The 15935-nt window shown below is 51.2% G+C and overlaps 1 protein-coding gene across 7 annotated transcripts in view; it reads left to right on the top strand.

The window, feature by feature from the left end:
* Positions 1–6798: 6798 nt before the first annotated feature.
* The window catches only part of CAPN9 (calpain 9), a 54818-nt gene continuing 45681 nt past the window's right edge, over positions 6799–15935 (top strand). For 4 of the 7 annotated variants that reach the window (XR_012416258.1, XM_005539799.4, XM_073998482.1 and 1 more), the window contains exons 1-2: positions 6799–7104; positions 14677–14746. Coding sequence is in view for 5 of the 7 variants with exons in the window: in XM_005539799.4 (XP_005539856.3) it covers positions 6892–7104; positions 14677–14746 (283 nt within the window). In the remaining 2 variants the exon portion in view is untranslated. Of the gene's footprint in view, positions 7105–13241; positions 13638–14676; positions 14747–15935 lie in introns of those variants that run through there. The other 3 variants (XR_012416277.1, XM_015442698.4, XM_073998547.1) reach the window with 1 other exon arrangement.

Here is a 15935-nt window from a genome sequence, read left to right as displayed (position 1 = left end):
AATGAATAAGAGTTTCACACAACAAAATCTAAATACAATTTTTGGTGCTAGGTAGTAATTGGGGACTCCAGAAGGCAAGAAGAGATTTTTTTTTTTTTTTAATTAGGATTTTTGGCCAGACACGGTGGCTCATGCCTATAGTCCCAGCACTTTGGGAGGCCAAGGCGGGTGGATCATGAGGTCAAGAGATCAAGACCATCCTGGCCAACATGGTGAAACGCCATCTCTACTAAAAATACAAAAACTAGCTGGGTGTGGTGTAGCATGCCTGTAGTCCCAGCTACTTGGGAGGCTGGGGCAGGAGAATTGCTTGAACCCAGGAGGTCGGTTACAGTGAGCCGAGGTCATGCCACTGCACTCTAGCGTGGCACACTTCCACTATGAGACTCCGTCTCAAAAAAAAAAAAAAAAAATTAGGATTTTTTTGTGCCCTAAACTGTGGAGAGTAAATTCCTATTCTGCTGCACCTGTGGTTCAAGTCATCCTAAGATCTGTGCATAGGATCAACCTCCAACCCCTAGATGAGATGGAGAAAGAAAATCATCTTGGGCTGAGGTCAAACTCCAGGGAAAGAAGTCCCAGAGAGTTAACAGAAGGCAGACAGGGATATTTATCATTCTTCAACACTGAATGTTTAAGGAGTGAAACTACTTCTCAGGGATGGAAGTACAATTTCAACGGTGTCACCTTAGGCCATAGGGGCAGTGATCTAGAGCTTATTTAGGGAGATTAGGCCTTGGAGGAAACTATATTCCACAATCAAGCCAGAAAGCAAGGCCAGAGCTGAGAGAAGCAAAGGCAGCTTGTGCAGCCCTGGGAAACCAGGGGAACCACCAAGTCGCCCACGAGCCTGTGAGCCTCCAAGCTGGGACCTCTTGAGTCAGACAGCTGAGGACAAAGACTGGGCATTACCCTGTGGAACAGTGGGTGTGGGAGAGATTTGGGCTGGGTGCTCTGTTGCCTTTCAGGAGATGGTTCTCACCCTATGGTGTGATGCCTGATCACGGCTCATTCCCACTGAAGAAAAGCTTTGTGGTGCTTCATGAATGAGTGCCTGCTAGGACAGGGGTGACATGAGGAGTGTTCCGGGGATGGACAAGTCCCCGGATGAAGAAAGTGAGACCCTTGCCTGGTGTCAGGCTTACCAATGACCATGGGAGGGGATGGATAGGGAAGCAAGGTCTGGGTGAAGATCTAGCTCTCAACTTCTAGGAGACGGGGGTGGCCTTCAGGACAGGTAAACTCCTTTGTAAACACACAGACATCTTGCGAGGAGAGATACACGGGGAGGGGAAGGCAGAGCCCACCTAGGCCAAAACATCATTGTGGGCTTTAAGTTTCAAACTAGACTTTTAAAAGTCGACAGCAGTTAAGGCTAGTGTTGTGGTGCAGACCTGTAGTCCCAGCCACTGGGGAGGGTGAGGTAGGAGGATCTCTTGAGCCCAGGAGTTCAAGCCTTCAGTGAGCTATGATCATGTCACTGCACTCCAGTCTGGATGACAGAGCAAGACTCTAACTCTAAAATAAAATTGAAAAAAAAAATTCAGCCAGGTAAATCTATAGGGTTAAAGCTTAAAAAGTATAAAAGGTGTATAGAAAAGTCTCCCCACATTCCTCTACTCCCATCTACTCCACCTACCTCCAGAAAGCAGAACCACTATTACTAGTAGATCTTTGTGTAGTTTCTGAGAGATTTTTATGCAGATACAAATAAATATTTTTTTGCCTTCTTTCTCCACAAATGCTGGCATACCCTACATGCCATTCAGCACTTTGAATTTTCTTTCCTTTTTTTTTTTTTTTTTTGAGACAGAGTCTCTCACTCTCGCCAGGCTGGAGTGCAGTGGTGCCATCTCAGCTCACTGCAACCTCCACCCCCGGGTTCAAGCAATTCTCCTGCCTCTCCTCCCAAGTAGCTGGGATTACAGGTGTCCGCCACCACGCCCGGCTAATTTTTTTCTATTTTTAGTAGAGACAGGGTTTCACTATGTTGGCAAGGCTGGTCTCCAACTCCTGACCTCGTGATTCGCCTGCCTCAGCCTCCCAAAGTGTTGGGATTACAGGCGTGAGCCACTGTGCCTGGCCACTTCGGCTTTTCAGTTGAACACTGTGTCCCAGGGACCTTCCCACATCAGTGTATGCAGAGTTTCCTGGTTCCGTTTTATGGCTGTATACTGTTCCACTTCATGATTAGCTGGACTGTAATTTTCTTTACCATTCCCCCAATAGAGGACACTAAGTGCTTTCCAACTTGTTTTTTTAAACAGAAACAATGCCACCATGAAATGAACAACCTGGTATACCTTTCACTTTTCGGGATGAGGCTGTATCATCAGGATAAACATAAATTTCTAGAAGGGAAATATCTGGATCAGAGTGGGTGCATTGGCAGCTCTGAGAGGTATTCACAAATAGTTCTCCAAAAAGGAGACACCCATTTACACTCCCACCAGCAAGTAGGAGGGTGTTTTACTTTTTCCTTTTGAGATGGAGTCTCACTCGTCGTCCAGGCTGGAGTGCTGTGGCTCGATCTCAGTTCACTGCAGCCTCTGCCTCCCAGGTTCAAGCAATTCTCCTGCCTCAGCCTCCCAAGCAGCTGGGATTACAGGCGACCCCACCACGCCTGGCTCGTTTTTTGTATTTTTAGTAGAATCAAGGTTTCACCATGTTGGCCAGGCTGCCCTTGAACTCCTGACCTCAGGTGACCCATCTGCCTCGGCCTCCCAAAGTGCTGGGATTACAGGTGTGAGCCACCGCGCCCGGCTGTCTTACTCTTAACATATCCAAAGTGTTCAACTTTTCTTCCAAGTCTGCCTCTCCTCCTCCTGTCACCACCATCACCCATTTGCTCAAGTCTGAAAGCAGGACGCCACCCTCACACCTCCATCCTTGCGCCCCAGCAGAACACCCTGACAGTACTTCTCCTAGAAGAATCTGTCCCCGTCCCGCCTTCACTCCGGTTACATCTGGAGTTAGCCTCGGCCCCTCTCACCTGGACACCTGTGCAGGTCCCCTGCCTCTCCACTCTCCCCCCTCCTCGCCAGCCCACCCCATCCTCCACACTGCAAGCCAAGGGGCCACAAACACTGCAGCCGGGCAGGCTCACTCTCAGCCCATCATAGGGGTGGAAAATAGGACACTCCCCTCTGCAGGATCCAGGCTGTTTGGTATATCCCTCAAAACCCGGGCCCTGCTGTAAGGCCCGGACCGGCTAGAGTTCTAGGGGTCGTCTCCCTGCATCCATGTGAAGCTTCCGAGCGTTCGTCCTTGGGGTTTTGCCTCATGGCATCCCAGAGCCACGCAGGCACTATGTTCACACCCTGCCGCCCTGCGAGATGAACAAGAAGGAGAGCAACAAAGGGAGATTGCCACAGGCCTGAGTGTGGAGGAGAGAGAAAGAACAGCACAGGAAAGAGAGGCCAGGAAGGCCCCAGCTGCCGGCTCAGGTTCACTTCATGTAGAAATTGCTCCAGCAGATTGCTCTGCTAAAGAGAGGAAAATACACTTGACGTACGGTCCCTGCTTGGCTCAAAGCTGCGTGTGTCTCTAGGCTGGTGACAAGCGGGCAGAGCTTATTAAAAGCAGTGCACATGGTTCTCTGCCCAAGCTCAGAGCCCTTTCCCTTTCCCAGTGTGGGTGAGGAAGTGTGCAAGGCCTAGTAGGCCTCAGACTGTGTGGCTGCAGTTTCTGTAACTGTTGTTCATCCTGAGAAGTGAAGGTTTGGAAAACGAAACGGAGAGACCCAAGAACGCTATCGGCTTGGGGCATTGGTTCAATGTTTACTCGGCAAATGTGCATCGTGCTCCTGCCCCGCGCTGGGCTGAGCTGGGAGCAGGATTAGACACTAAGACAAAGTCATGGAGAAGTCCAGTGCCACGAGCTCTGCAGGAAAGATGCGCCCAGGGCTCTGTGGGCCGACTTTGGGCAGGAAGAATGATGAAGATGTAAATCCTGAGGATGCGCTGGCTCCCGCAGACATTCTCAGAGTCCCAGAGAGCCAGGGGGCAGGAGGAATTCCAGCTGTGGTTCTGGAGGATTGTTAAACCTTTTTGGTGTGTTTCCTACTCTGAGGCATGTTTGCTTTACTCACAATGACGATGCGATTCTCTGATTATCCAGCAACTATAATAAAGCTCTAAAGGAAAAGACAGGTTCTTCCAATGCACAGAGAGTCCCAGGTGGAAGGACAAGACCCCAGCCTGGAGAGGAGTTTCTATCGGGAGGAGAATGAGAACGTAAATCCCTGAAGCTGGGAGTGGGTCCGGTGCTGGACCCACTCTGGACAGTGCTGAAATGTACTTCAAGGTCCTTTCTCAGTTGCTGGAGCATTTGAAGGGGATGTTCTCAGAGATCTGGGCTGGTAATCGTTTCCCTGCCGAGGTGTCACCAGATGGCCCTCATGTTGCCACACCTGTCTCCCCGGGTTGCCCTCCTTAATCACTTCAAACCAGAGCCATCTGCCAGGGCAGCGGGCAATGCGATGCTCGTGGGCAGCTCCATCATCTCTAGCCAAGAATCATTTGGACGGGCCAGAACTGCACTCTGGTCCCAGCCAGAGGACCCCAAGTTCCAAAGTCCCTCATTGTGCAAACAAAGAGACACAAGAGAAGCCTTGCAAGTTGAGGCAAGTCAGGCTCAGAAGGAGACCATGAAAGTCAGCATCTGTGGGAGGGGCGGGGGGTGCAGAGAGGATAGGGGAAAGGGAGGAACCAGCAACGCCTGATCCCTTCCATGTGCCCAACTCTGCAAGTGGCTTTGTTTCCACAAACCTGCCATGCCTCTAGGAGGCAGCACCGATTGTCCCGATTCACAGCTCGGAAGCAGGGACAGACAACATGGATAACTCACTCAAGATCACTCCAGGCAAAACTGGGAATTTGTCTTAGTTCATTCAGGCCGCTATAACAAAACAGCACAGACAGGGCGGCTTATAAGCAACAGAAATGTGTTGCTCACAGTTCTGGAAGCTGGAAGTCCAAGATCAAGGTGCTGGCAGATTCCATGCCTGGTGAGGGTCTACTTTGTGGTTCCTGTGTCCTCACACGGTGGAAGGGAGGAGGGGGTTCTCTGGACCTAATCTTTCATAATGGCACCAATCCCATTAATGAGGGCTCCACCCTTCCGGCCTAATCACCCCCTAAAGGCCCCACTTTCTAATACCATTACTTTGCAGGGTAAGGGTTCAACATACAAATCTTGGGGGAAATACAAGCAATCAGGCCATAGCAGAGTGAAAGCCAAATATCCCCAACTCTAATGTCTACCCCTCCCCTGTAAAACCATATGCAGGATCTACTAGAGAGTACGTGTGTCAGACTGAGTGCACATTCCTGGGAACTGAGAGCTTATATAAAAATTCACATCATGGCCTTTTAACTGCACCCATTAACTCAAGACCCCTTGTCTCCAAACCCCAACTTTGACTAGTTAGAGAATCACACAGAAATCATTATAAAGTGCTTAGAACATCAGGGTTTTCACACGGTGACTAATACTTTTGTTTACTTATTTTTATTGATACATAATATTTGTACGTATTGATGGGGTACATATGCTATTTTGTTACATGCGCAGAATGTGTGATATCCAGTTGGGGTATTTAGGCTATCTACCCCCTCCAGTATTTATCATTTCTTTTCTTTTTTCTTTCTTTCTTTTTTATTTTTATTTATTTATTTATTTATTTTTTGACAGAGTCTCTCTCTGTCACCCAGGCTAGAATGCAGTAGCACAATCTCAGTTCACTGCAACCTCCACCTCCCAGGTTCAAGGGATTCTCCTGCCTCAGCCTCCCGAGTAGCTGGGATTACAAGCGTCCACCACCACACCTGGCTGATTTTTTGTATTTTTAGTAGAGACAGGGTTTCATCATGTTGGCCAGACTGGTCTCAATCTCCTGACCTCAAGTGCTCCACCCCCCTTGGCCTCCCAAAGTGCTAGGATTACAGGTGTGAGTCACCACACCCAGCCTGTATTAATCATTTCTATAGGCAAACACATTTATCAAACCACCTCCATCCTCTAACATTTGTTTTTTCTCAGACGTGAGATCCTATTTGCAGGACTGTAACAACAACGAACTTTATTAGAGAACTAGAGAGGCACATGTGCCCTAGAGGAGGAGCAGATGTCCTCGGTGTGTTGTCCTCTATCAGGGGTCAGGTTGGAAGAAATATGGCCCCCACCTGCCTTTGTAAATAAAGTTTTATTGGAACACAGCCACACCCATTCATCTGTGTCACATCTATGGCTGCTCTGTCACTACAACAGCAAAGTTGAGCAGTTGCAGTACAGACTTTGTATGGCCCACAAAGCTGAAAATATTCATGATCTGGGCCTTTACAGAAAAAGTTTGCTGACCCCAGCCAGCTCTTACTCACTATGGGATTGCCTGTGCAGGAGCTGTGCCAGCTGTGTTCACATAATACATCCTGTTTTCATTCACCAAGCTCCCTTCCGACTACAACATTCTGCCATTCTCTGATGTAGGAGATGTGACTCAAGGCCACACCGTGCACTTCTCCATAAAGCCACCTCCTGGACCAGTTGGGTTTCTTGCTCTTTTTCCTTCTGAAGCAATCCTCTCTCCCCCACTAGGCCCCCTGAGTGCACTTCGCAGAGGTGCCGCCTATGAGTGGAACGTGCCAGGCCCCAGAGCTGCCTCTGGGTCTGCAGGAGCACAGAGTGGACAAAGGGCTCTCTCTGCTGTTTTCCCTCAGGGCGTGTCCCATCTCAGTCTAACAGGGAGGTGCCCAGAAAACAGGTGGAGGTGAGGGCCACTCAGCCCAGGAGCCCTCTGAGCTGTTCCTTCTTGACCGGCACACACAGCTCGCTCCTTCACTTCCTTTTCCATCCACTGCCGGGCCCAAGCCGGCCTTCCAGGGAGCAGCTATGCCTTACCTCTACCGGGCCCCAGGGCCCCAGGCACACCCGGTTCCCAAGGACGCCCGGACCACCCACTCCTCAGGCCAGAACTTTGAGCAACTGAGGCAGGAGTGCCTGCAGAGAGGCACCCTTTTTGAGGATGCAGACTTTCCGGCCAGCAATTCCTCCCTGTTCTACAGCGAGAGGCCGCAGGTCCCCTTTGTGTGGAAACGACCAGGGGTGAGTGGGGCGAGCAGGGGAAGGAGCACAGACGACGCCGAGGCTCAGAAGCTCGCGCAGGAAGTGGAAACGGGAGCTGGGAGGGGCCGGCTACGCTCAGTGCAACAGAGGTGCATCACCCCAGTCTACTGTGGAAAGCTTTGCAGTTTGGAGGCAGAAAATGATAACAGGCCTGGGATGCTCTGCGGTGGGGGCCCGAGGCATCTGGCTGTACCGCCTCCCCTGCCTCAAGCTCTCTGACTCCCACCGAGGCTGAGGACCTGGAGTCAGAGCGGGTCTTGTCAGCAGGTGATAGGCACGAATCAAAACCTTATCCACAAGGACAGGCCCCCACCCTGTGTGTGTGGTAACACTGAGATCACGTATGTACAGTGCTCTGTGGCTTCTGGCCCAGAGCTGAGGGTGCTCAGCGTGGATGGATGTTTAGCTCAGCAAGGTCTCAGCAACTGTGTGACAGATGGAATACAAGGGAAGCAGGAATCTTCTCCCCAGAATCATGCATCCCCCATTCCCAGAGATCAGGGTGAACAGTGCCCCACCTCTGACAGTCTCGAGGTGTCTCCCCAAGAGGTACCAGCTGGTCACTGGGTCCCAAGAGGTGCCAGCTTGTGCCTGAAACACCATGTCAATATTTGCGGTGCTGGATTAGTCAGGGCTCTACCTCTGACCCGGCGCCAGCTGGGCTGGCTTCCATTCCCTCCGGGTGGGTACGGGCCTGGGAGTGGCTACCGTGGGGTCAGGTGGCTTTTGGGCAAGGAGGGGCAGTACAAGGGATGCTGGTCCTACAGGTGAGATCCTGAGTGCCCGTCTTATCCTGCCAATTTGTCTTATGCATATAGTCATATCACTTAATTTCCCTGAGCCCCAGTCTCCTCACCTGTAAAATGGAAACAATAATGACTAACGCAGGCCAATGTCTAGCACACAGAAGGTTTCCAGTACATTACAGCTATTGTCACATTATTACTATCACTGATACTATTATTATCATTATGATGATGATTAGCTCTGAGTCTCATCTTACATATGAGTAGCAGAGGACTCACCATAACTACCTCCTCTCTATCTCCCAACATTAAAATAATGTTGATGATTTAAGGTTTTTTTTAATGCACATTCACAAAACCTCTGGGCTCTTCATGGGCAGGGCCAAGGTAAACCTAAGCGGCTGTTTCCGAAGCGGTAAGCGTTTTGTTGTTGTTTCCTGCGGTAGGCAGTGTGGGGTGCGTGTGTGTGCATGCACTTGTGTGTGTAGGAATTTGACTATGTGTGTGCATGTGTGTGACTGTGTGCACACGTGCGTGGATATGCATATACATATGTGTGGGGCGGGGGTGGCGGAGTGACTGCAGGCATAGGCACACAGGTGCCTTGATCTTCACCCGCCGGGTAGTTGATCCCACAAGGTGCCATGTTCGTGGGGAAATCACAGTGAGCATTCAGTGGCCCTATCAGAGTTGGCCCTAAAAGCTCCCAGGCACCTTCCTCACCACACCACAACCCAAAGCCACGCTGTGATTGGTTATGGTTCTCTGCATATGGCCAATTGCAGTGTGAGGTCAGGGCACTGGCAGATCATGTGGGGTTGCACTTTACAGACAGGATTAGTAGATCATGCTTTGCTAAGTAAGAAAAAGGACATTTCCAAAATAAAAAAGCAGAAGTTACAAGACATAAAACAGTGACCTCTGACCCTCTGCCCGTGACTGTTAGGTCTCCCTGGGCTTATTTCTGGCCTCAACACATGAACAAATGGGCGCGTGGGCAGCTGCCCAGGCTGCAGGCTATGGGTGCATTTTTAACTATGGGCGGAGATTTCCCTGCAGTTGATGTCAGGAGTCCTGAGAAATAGAGTTCCAGAGAAACTGATTTCCTGGGCTCCCGGTGAGCAGAGCCCCTGACTGGAAGCAGCAGCTCTTTCTGTTTGATCCAGGGTGTTGTATAAATGTTCATGTTCTCTACAGGCGCTTGATATGAAAAGGTTGGAAGCACTTTTTCTCTTCCTTAAAATGGGGACAATAACGCAACTTACGGGGTCCTCATGAGGGTCAGCTGCGTTAGCAAGAGTAGAGCACTTAGCAAAGAGCCTGGTGTGTAAAGAATCAGTGCCAGTCCTTGTTATTTCTACTGCTGTCATTGCAACCTAACACCACTGCCTCCTGACTCTAGGAGGGTCCCCATCCTCGCAGTCTGTCTTGATGTCACTTAGTTTAAAGTATAATCTGTACTCTACAACTCACCTACTTTTTGTCAAAGTTAGAATTCTCCAAGATAAAAGCTGGGCACACAAACCAGCATGGAGGGCATCTTTGTCTCCCTCTTTAGAGTCTCCCCTCCTGGGACCAGGGCCACCAAGGCCTGCCCAGTGACTCTAGAGTCCCAGATCTCCGCTCCAAGGGGCTGTCTTCCTTAGTGTTATCTCCTCTGGCATTGCCCCAAATGCTGGGTGAGGCCTTCATTCATAGGCCAGGGCCCTTGATACACACGAGCCCCTGCCAAGATGCACCCTCACCTGCCACCCAGCCCATGCCCCTGTACCAGCCCTCTGTCCCTTCCTCATCCCACTGTCTCCACCCAGGGCAGACCCTTTCCTGATCTTAACCCAGGTCTACTATGTTGCTGTTGTTCCCACGGACTCATTTTCAGAATCTGTTCTGCCTTTTCCTTTGTCTGCAACTGAGATTGTCCCTTTGGTCTGGTCCTCATTCCCGCACCCCTATCTGTTTCTTAATTAGGGGAGTTAGGGGCTTTACGTCGTATCTTACAGATTTCTGTAAAATCAGGAGCAAAAGGGCTGAGGATGAGCATGGAGATTCTTTCTGCAGCATGGAGTCACAGGGGGTCGGGGGCAGTGGGCCATAGGGAAATCACAAGCGTTACCAGGTTCCCTGCAGACCTCTGTGGCTTGGGCATCATTTGCAGTGGGGCTCAGCACTACGCGGTGCATGTCTCAGCAGCCCGTGGGACCGTGGGGCTGAGGGCCCTCCTCCCCAGCACCACCTTCTTGTCAAACACAGCTGTGCTTGGGGAGGGTGGGCAGAGCACAAAGCCAAGGGGACATTGGAGGGCAGTGGACAGCCAGGCTTGCCCTCCAGGGAGCCCAGGGCAAGGAGTGCACTGAGGGGGTGACTCAGGGAACTGGCTGGGAGGGGCTGGGAGGCAGAGAGGTGATAGGCTCAACCTGGAGAGAAGGTGACATCACCCCCAGGTCTCATGCAAGGAGCTGTGTACCTGAGTGTAAGCGGGTGCACAGAAAGAAGAAGAGGGAGTATCGGGTGGGATCTCCCAGCCTGATGGGGAGCAGCCACCATGCAGTCCAGCCCTCCTTGTCTGTACCCATCTGTTTTTGGCCAGGCAATTCCTCTCCCAATTCTCAGTGTAAATCCAGGACACCTCCCTGAAAGTGCCCACACCCCTCTAGCCCGTGTGGACAACCCCCCAGCAAACCTGTGCACAGCGTGGGACGTGACCACAGCCTCTCCTGCACGGTGGGCTTGCTGTTCCCTGTGCTGCTCCCCTGACCCCCAGGAGGGGTTGTCAGTTGTTCTGGGACAGCCCCAAAGGCCCCATGGCCTCCATAGTGCCGGGCACATGACAGGGATGAGCAGACAGCTATGAATGGCAGCGTCTGGCATCTCCAGACCTTGCTAGAAATGTGGCTTTTCTTCACTGAAAGGCCATGTGAAAGAAAGGATGAATGAAAAAGAAAGAGAGAAAGAAAGAGAAAAAGAGAGGAGAGGAAGAGAGGAAGAGAGAGAGAAAGGGAAGGAAGGGAAGGGAGGGAGGGAGGGAGGGAGGGAGGGAGGAAGAAGGAAGGAAGGAAGGAAGGAAGGAAGGAAGGAAGGAAGGAAGGAAGGAAGGAAGGAAGGAAGGGAGGGAGGGAGGGAGGGAGGGAGGGAGGGAGGGAGGGAGGGAGGGAGGAAGGAAGGAAGGAGAAAGAAAGAGAAGAAAGAAAGGAAGAAAGGAAAGGAAAGGAGGGAAGGAAGGAAAGAAAGAAAGAAGGCTTTTCCCTTTGTAAATTATTCAGTGTGCTTAATAGAGGAAAGTCTGTGTCTTCAGCTGAGCCGCGATGATGTACAAAGTAAACAGAACAGTCCCTGAAAGCAAACATTCCAGGGTGACCGGCCCTTAGTGCTCCAGGAAAACCACCTGGCGGTAGGGCAGCGGGGCGGGGGAGGGGTCTGCGTGCCTCCCTCAGGGATTCAGGCATCTCCAGGCAGCAGTCTGGGCTCACTTCAGGTTTGTCAAGGCCCCTGCAATTGAGACACCTAAGATCGTCCTATAACAGGACTGTAACTTCAGGTAACCCCATTCTCATGGCCTCCCAAACAACATTTCACAGGAACGACTGTACATCCAGGATCGACATGCACATGCAGGACACTCACGCATAGACAATGCTCCCCAGTGCACAGGCAACCAGCACAACATGTGGAGCATGCACAGGCACAGACGTGTACCCCACCTGGGCACACACACTAAGGCAAGTCACAGGCACCTTGCACATGTGGGCATGTGGGCTGTTACATACACACCACTCCCAGGCCCACGGCCTAGCTGCCGTTCCACACATGCGTCCGCAGAACCCCCTGCGACTGGCCCGGGTGCACACCAATTCCCAGAAACAGTGACCCGCAGAGGAATCGGTCACACATCCAGTCAGCTCCCCAGTTTATACCTGATGACTAATTTGTGTTTACTTGGAGAGAGTTTCTGAGTTTTCTCCTTTTGTATTTTTCTCCTCGTTGGGTGCGATTTGGTTTAAAACAAAAACAAAAACAAACCTCTCCTGAACAAAACAACCAATTGCAAGACAGGAGCTGGAGGCGGCGGCAGCTGCAGGCACAGTTGGTGCGGTTAGCCGGGCCAGGCCTGCAGAAGGCTGGGGGAGGGGAGGAACAGGGAGGATGGGAAGGAGGCGGGCATCCGGGAACAGCCCTGCCCCAGGAGCCAGTACAGCCTGCTGGGCAGGCATCTGTGGCTTTTGGAGTCCATTTTATGTCCACTTGAGGAGTGAGTAGCAGTGGCAGTGGGGGCATTGCTCGCCAGGGCAATCCCCTGGCAGGGACTGGGCAATCAAGACAGGGAGGGCTTGGGGGAATCCTGGGGTTCCCTTTGGGCAGGCACATTCTGCAACAAGTCCAGAATGTCTAAGCTGGCGACAGATGAGGATGCAGCCATGAGAAGTTAAATGGTCCACCCTGAGACCCACTGCTGAGTGGGGCAGGCTATTGCTAGGACTCTACTGAGGCCCACTAACATGGTCCTGGTTTGCATTGTCCTTATGGGCTCAGCTCAGAGCCACCTGCAAACTCCTGCGCTAGCTGAGGTGCAGGAGGAAGAACAGCAGTGTACCTCCTACAGATGAGAGAGGTCTACCAGGACCCCAGAACTGAGCGCTGCCCCCCACCTTCACTCCCTTTCCAGCCACCGTGGAGATCAGAGTCATTTAATGAAAAGGCTCCAAGGCTACCTGGAGCTGGGGGTGGGAATGCAAAGACGTGTGAGACCTGGCAGAGGAGAGGCCAGCATTTAGGAGGTCCTTACTTCTGCTGGGCCTGGTGCATCTAAAAACACACCGTGTTTTTCAGAAATTCTCCTGGCCAAGCTTTCTTGAATATTCTAGACACTAATGCCGCACATAGCTCTCCCTGGGCAGGCGCCCCTGGTGTCTGTCACTCCTCCAGGCTGTCACATCCTGGGAGATGCAGAGAGAGCACCAGCACTTGAAGCTTCTGCTCTTGGTCCTGATAATTCCCTTGACTTCAAAGAAATTTCTATCCTGCCTGTGATTCTTAGGGACACAAGATCAGAGGAGAAGCAGGGTCCTGAGAAGCCTGAGGAAGACAATTCAAAGTAGAGGTCTCTCGGGGAAAGTGGCGCAGCTTGAGCTCCCCACGCGGCGTCCACCCAGACACTGCTGGAACCTTCCACCTCCAGCCCAGGCCCCTCCTCAGTCCTGGTGCCTGGAAAAGTGGGGAGATGGGGGAAAAATCCTTCACTCCTCTGCAGGCCCCGGCCCAGTTAACTCACCACACCTGCAGGGTGAGCCAGAACGTGCCTCGCTGTCACAGGATTGGCTGTTTCCTCTTCCGGGACCGGCCTGGCTTCCTCCCTCCTTCCCTTTGTTTAGGTCTGTGCTCCTCTGCTTCCCCTAGAGACGCCTCCCCTGCAGACTGCGGTAGCTAGCCTTGCCCCATCCCACCCCTTCCCTCTCCATCCTCGCTCTTTTCTCTCCTGGTTTATGGTTTGTCTCCTCCTCAGATGCAATTTGCAAAACTCTCCTGAACAAAACAACCACTTCTGGGAGGTGGTGGCAGCTACCGGCACAGTGGGCACCGTGGGTGAGGCCAGGCCTGAGGCCGGCTGGGGGAGGGGCGGGGCAGGAGATGGGAGGGGCGGGGCTTCCGCGAGCACGGTCCACCGCATCCAGGGCAGCTCCAAGAGGGCGGGGGCTTTCCCTCTCTCTTTGCTGCCATCCAATGCCAGGAATGAAGCCCAGCAACCCAAATGGTGGAAAATATATGCATTTCGTAAGATTATTTTCTACCCTTTTTTGTTCATGAAATATCCCTCCATATTGTATATGTATATATTAATATGTATTAACGATTAGATTAATATAATGTATGTGCTTATGTGCAATATAGAATAATATATATATGTATATATAATCCACTTCGGTGAAACCATATGAGAGATGCGTGGATATCTCTCTTTATATGGTATAGATACATATAATTTCACCTAACTGCATATCTAAAAAAAAGAAACACTGGGCAGGGTGGCATGTGTCTGTTACCTTAATACCTTGGGATGCCAAGGCAAGAGGATCACTTGAGGCCAGGAATTTGAGACCAGCCTGGGCAACATAGCGAGACCCCCATCTCTACAAAAAAAAAAAATTATAAATTAACTGGGCGTGGTGACTCATGCCTGTAGTCCCAGTTACTTGGGAGGCTGAGGTGGGAGGATTGCTTGAGCCCAAAAGGTCAAGGCTGTAATGAGCTATGATCACGTTACTGCACTCCAGCCTGGGTGATAGAGCAAGACTCTGTCTCTAAACCTATATATATTTGGAATCCACTGGCGGGGAAGGATTAAATTAAAAACTGGAGAAGCTGGGTGGGTGGGGAGTGTGTTTAGTCCAAGGCCCCAGCCTGTGGTGCATGCATTACTCAGCTCATTGAAGCCCACAGAGGTCACAGAGCTCACAGCTGGGGTAGCCCTGGACTCCTAGCCCAGTGCCTGAGTGAACACAGGAATCCTCAGCGTGTGGCTGATGTCCCACTTTGTGGCCAGGTGTGGCCTGAGTCTCTTGGGCTAGTGGTTGGTGCTGAGTGCTGCTCAGTAGGCAGGACTCCCCAAGGGAGGAGATTACCAAAGATGAGCCCAGGCTTGTCCAGAGCATAGAGAGGTGGCAGCCTTTTCCATTCCCGTGACCCTCTGCAGGGAAAAGAATCAAGCACGACAAAAGCCCTCTGCACCAAGAAAGCAGAGACCCTGAGCCCGCCTTTCATGGTGGCTTGCAGCATGGCAGGTCTCAGTCTAATAACACTCTCATTCCTCCAGGAAATCGTGAAAAACCCGGAATTCATTCTTGGAGGAGCCACCAGGACTGATATCTGCCAGGGAGAGCTTGGTGAGTGTGAGTGGATGGAGCATGGCGAGAGGGAGGTTGGGTCGCTGGGACAGGTGAGCAACCGCAGCATGGGGTCCCTGAGGACCCAAGAGGCACGGGGTTGGGGGAACAACACTGCTTCAGCCTCTGCTTCCTTGTTCCCTCTGAATGGAGTCCAGTGGCCTCAAGCCCCTGCACCCCTGTTCCTCTAGAGTCAGATGTGCCTGTGATGTGGGGCTCACAGCCCCAGAGTTTCCAGAGGAGAGTGACACCCAGCAGCATTGGTCGGGCTCTCCTACACCACCACGGTAGCTAACACCTGCACACATGAACTCAGTCACCTGCCAGGCACTCTCCCTAGCACACATGGCCTCATTCCATCTTCCCAACCCACCCTCCTAACGTCACAGATGAGAAAACGGAGGCTGAGGAAGGCTCAGTAACTTGTCCAAGGTCACAGAGGTGGCAGACGGGCAATCAGGATGTGAACCCAGACCTTCCAGCAGTAGAGCCCTTGCTGCTAACCATTATACACACTGCCTCTTGAGGAGCACACCCTGGGGAGCCGCTCCTCAGCAATCCAGTCTGCCTCCTGCAATGGACCTGAGTGCGCCTCAAGTCACTCAAATTGGGTCTTGCATTTTAGGATTTAATCCAAATGGGCTGGGTTTACCTTTAGTCTATCTATGAAAGAGCAAGAGAGAGAGAGAGAGAGAGAGACTTTCTTTTAAAAAACACCAGTGAAATCAGCCGAGAGAGCAAACCACTGCAAGCTTATGTGGACCCTGACTTACTTATAGCTGAGGTTGCCACTGTGGTCTATTGGTTAAGAAAGGCCATGCTGGAACCTCCGGGCTGAGCAACTGAGCTACCCTAAACACAAGATCCAAAGTCACAAACCTAGACTGATAATAGTTAATTAGCTAGACAGAGAGACAATTGAGAGAGAGAGAAGCAGATGGATAGATAGAAACATAGATAAGAAATAGATGATAGGTAGAAAATGGATGCATAATTAGATAGATAAAAAGATTGATAGGTTGATTGATTGACTGACAGACCATACAGAATAAATAGATAATAATAGATAGATGATAGTAAATAATGATAGGAAGGTAGGTGGGTAAATACATGGATGGATAGGTATAGATAGATGGTGGATGATAGACAGAATTACAGTTGACCCTTTAACAACTTGAGTTTGAACTGT

The sequence above is a fragment of the Macaca fascicularis genome, chromosome 1, assembly GCF_037993035.2.
Source record: "Macaca fascicularis isolate 582-1 chromosome 1, T2T-MFA8v1.1".
Taxonomy (NCBI): Eukaryota; Metazoa; Chordata; class Mammalia; order Primates; family Cercopithecidae; genus Macaca; species Macaca fascicularis.
This window is presented reverse-complemented; position numbering and strand designations above follow the sequence as displayed.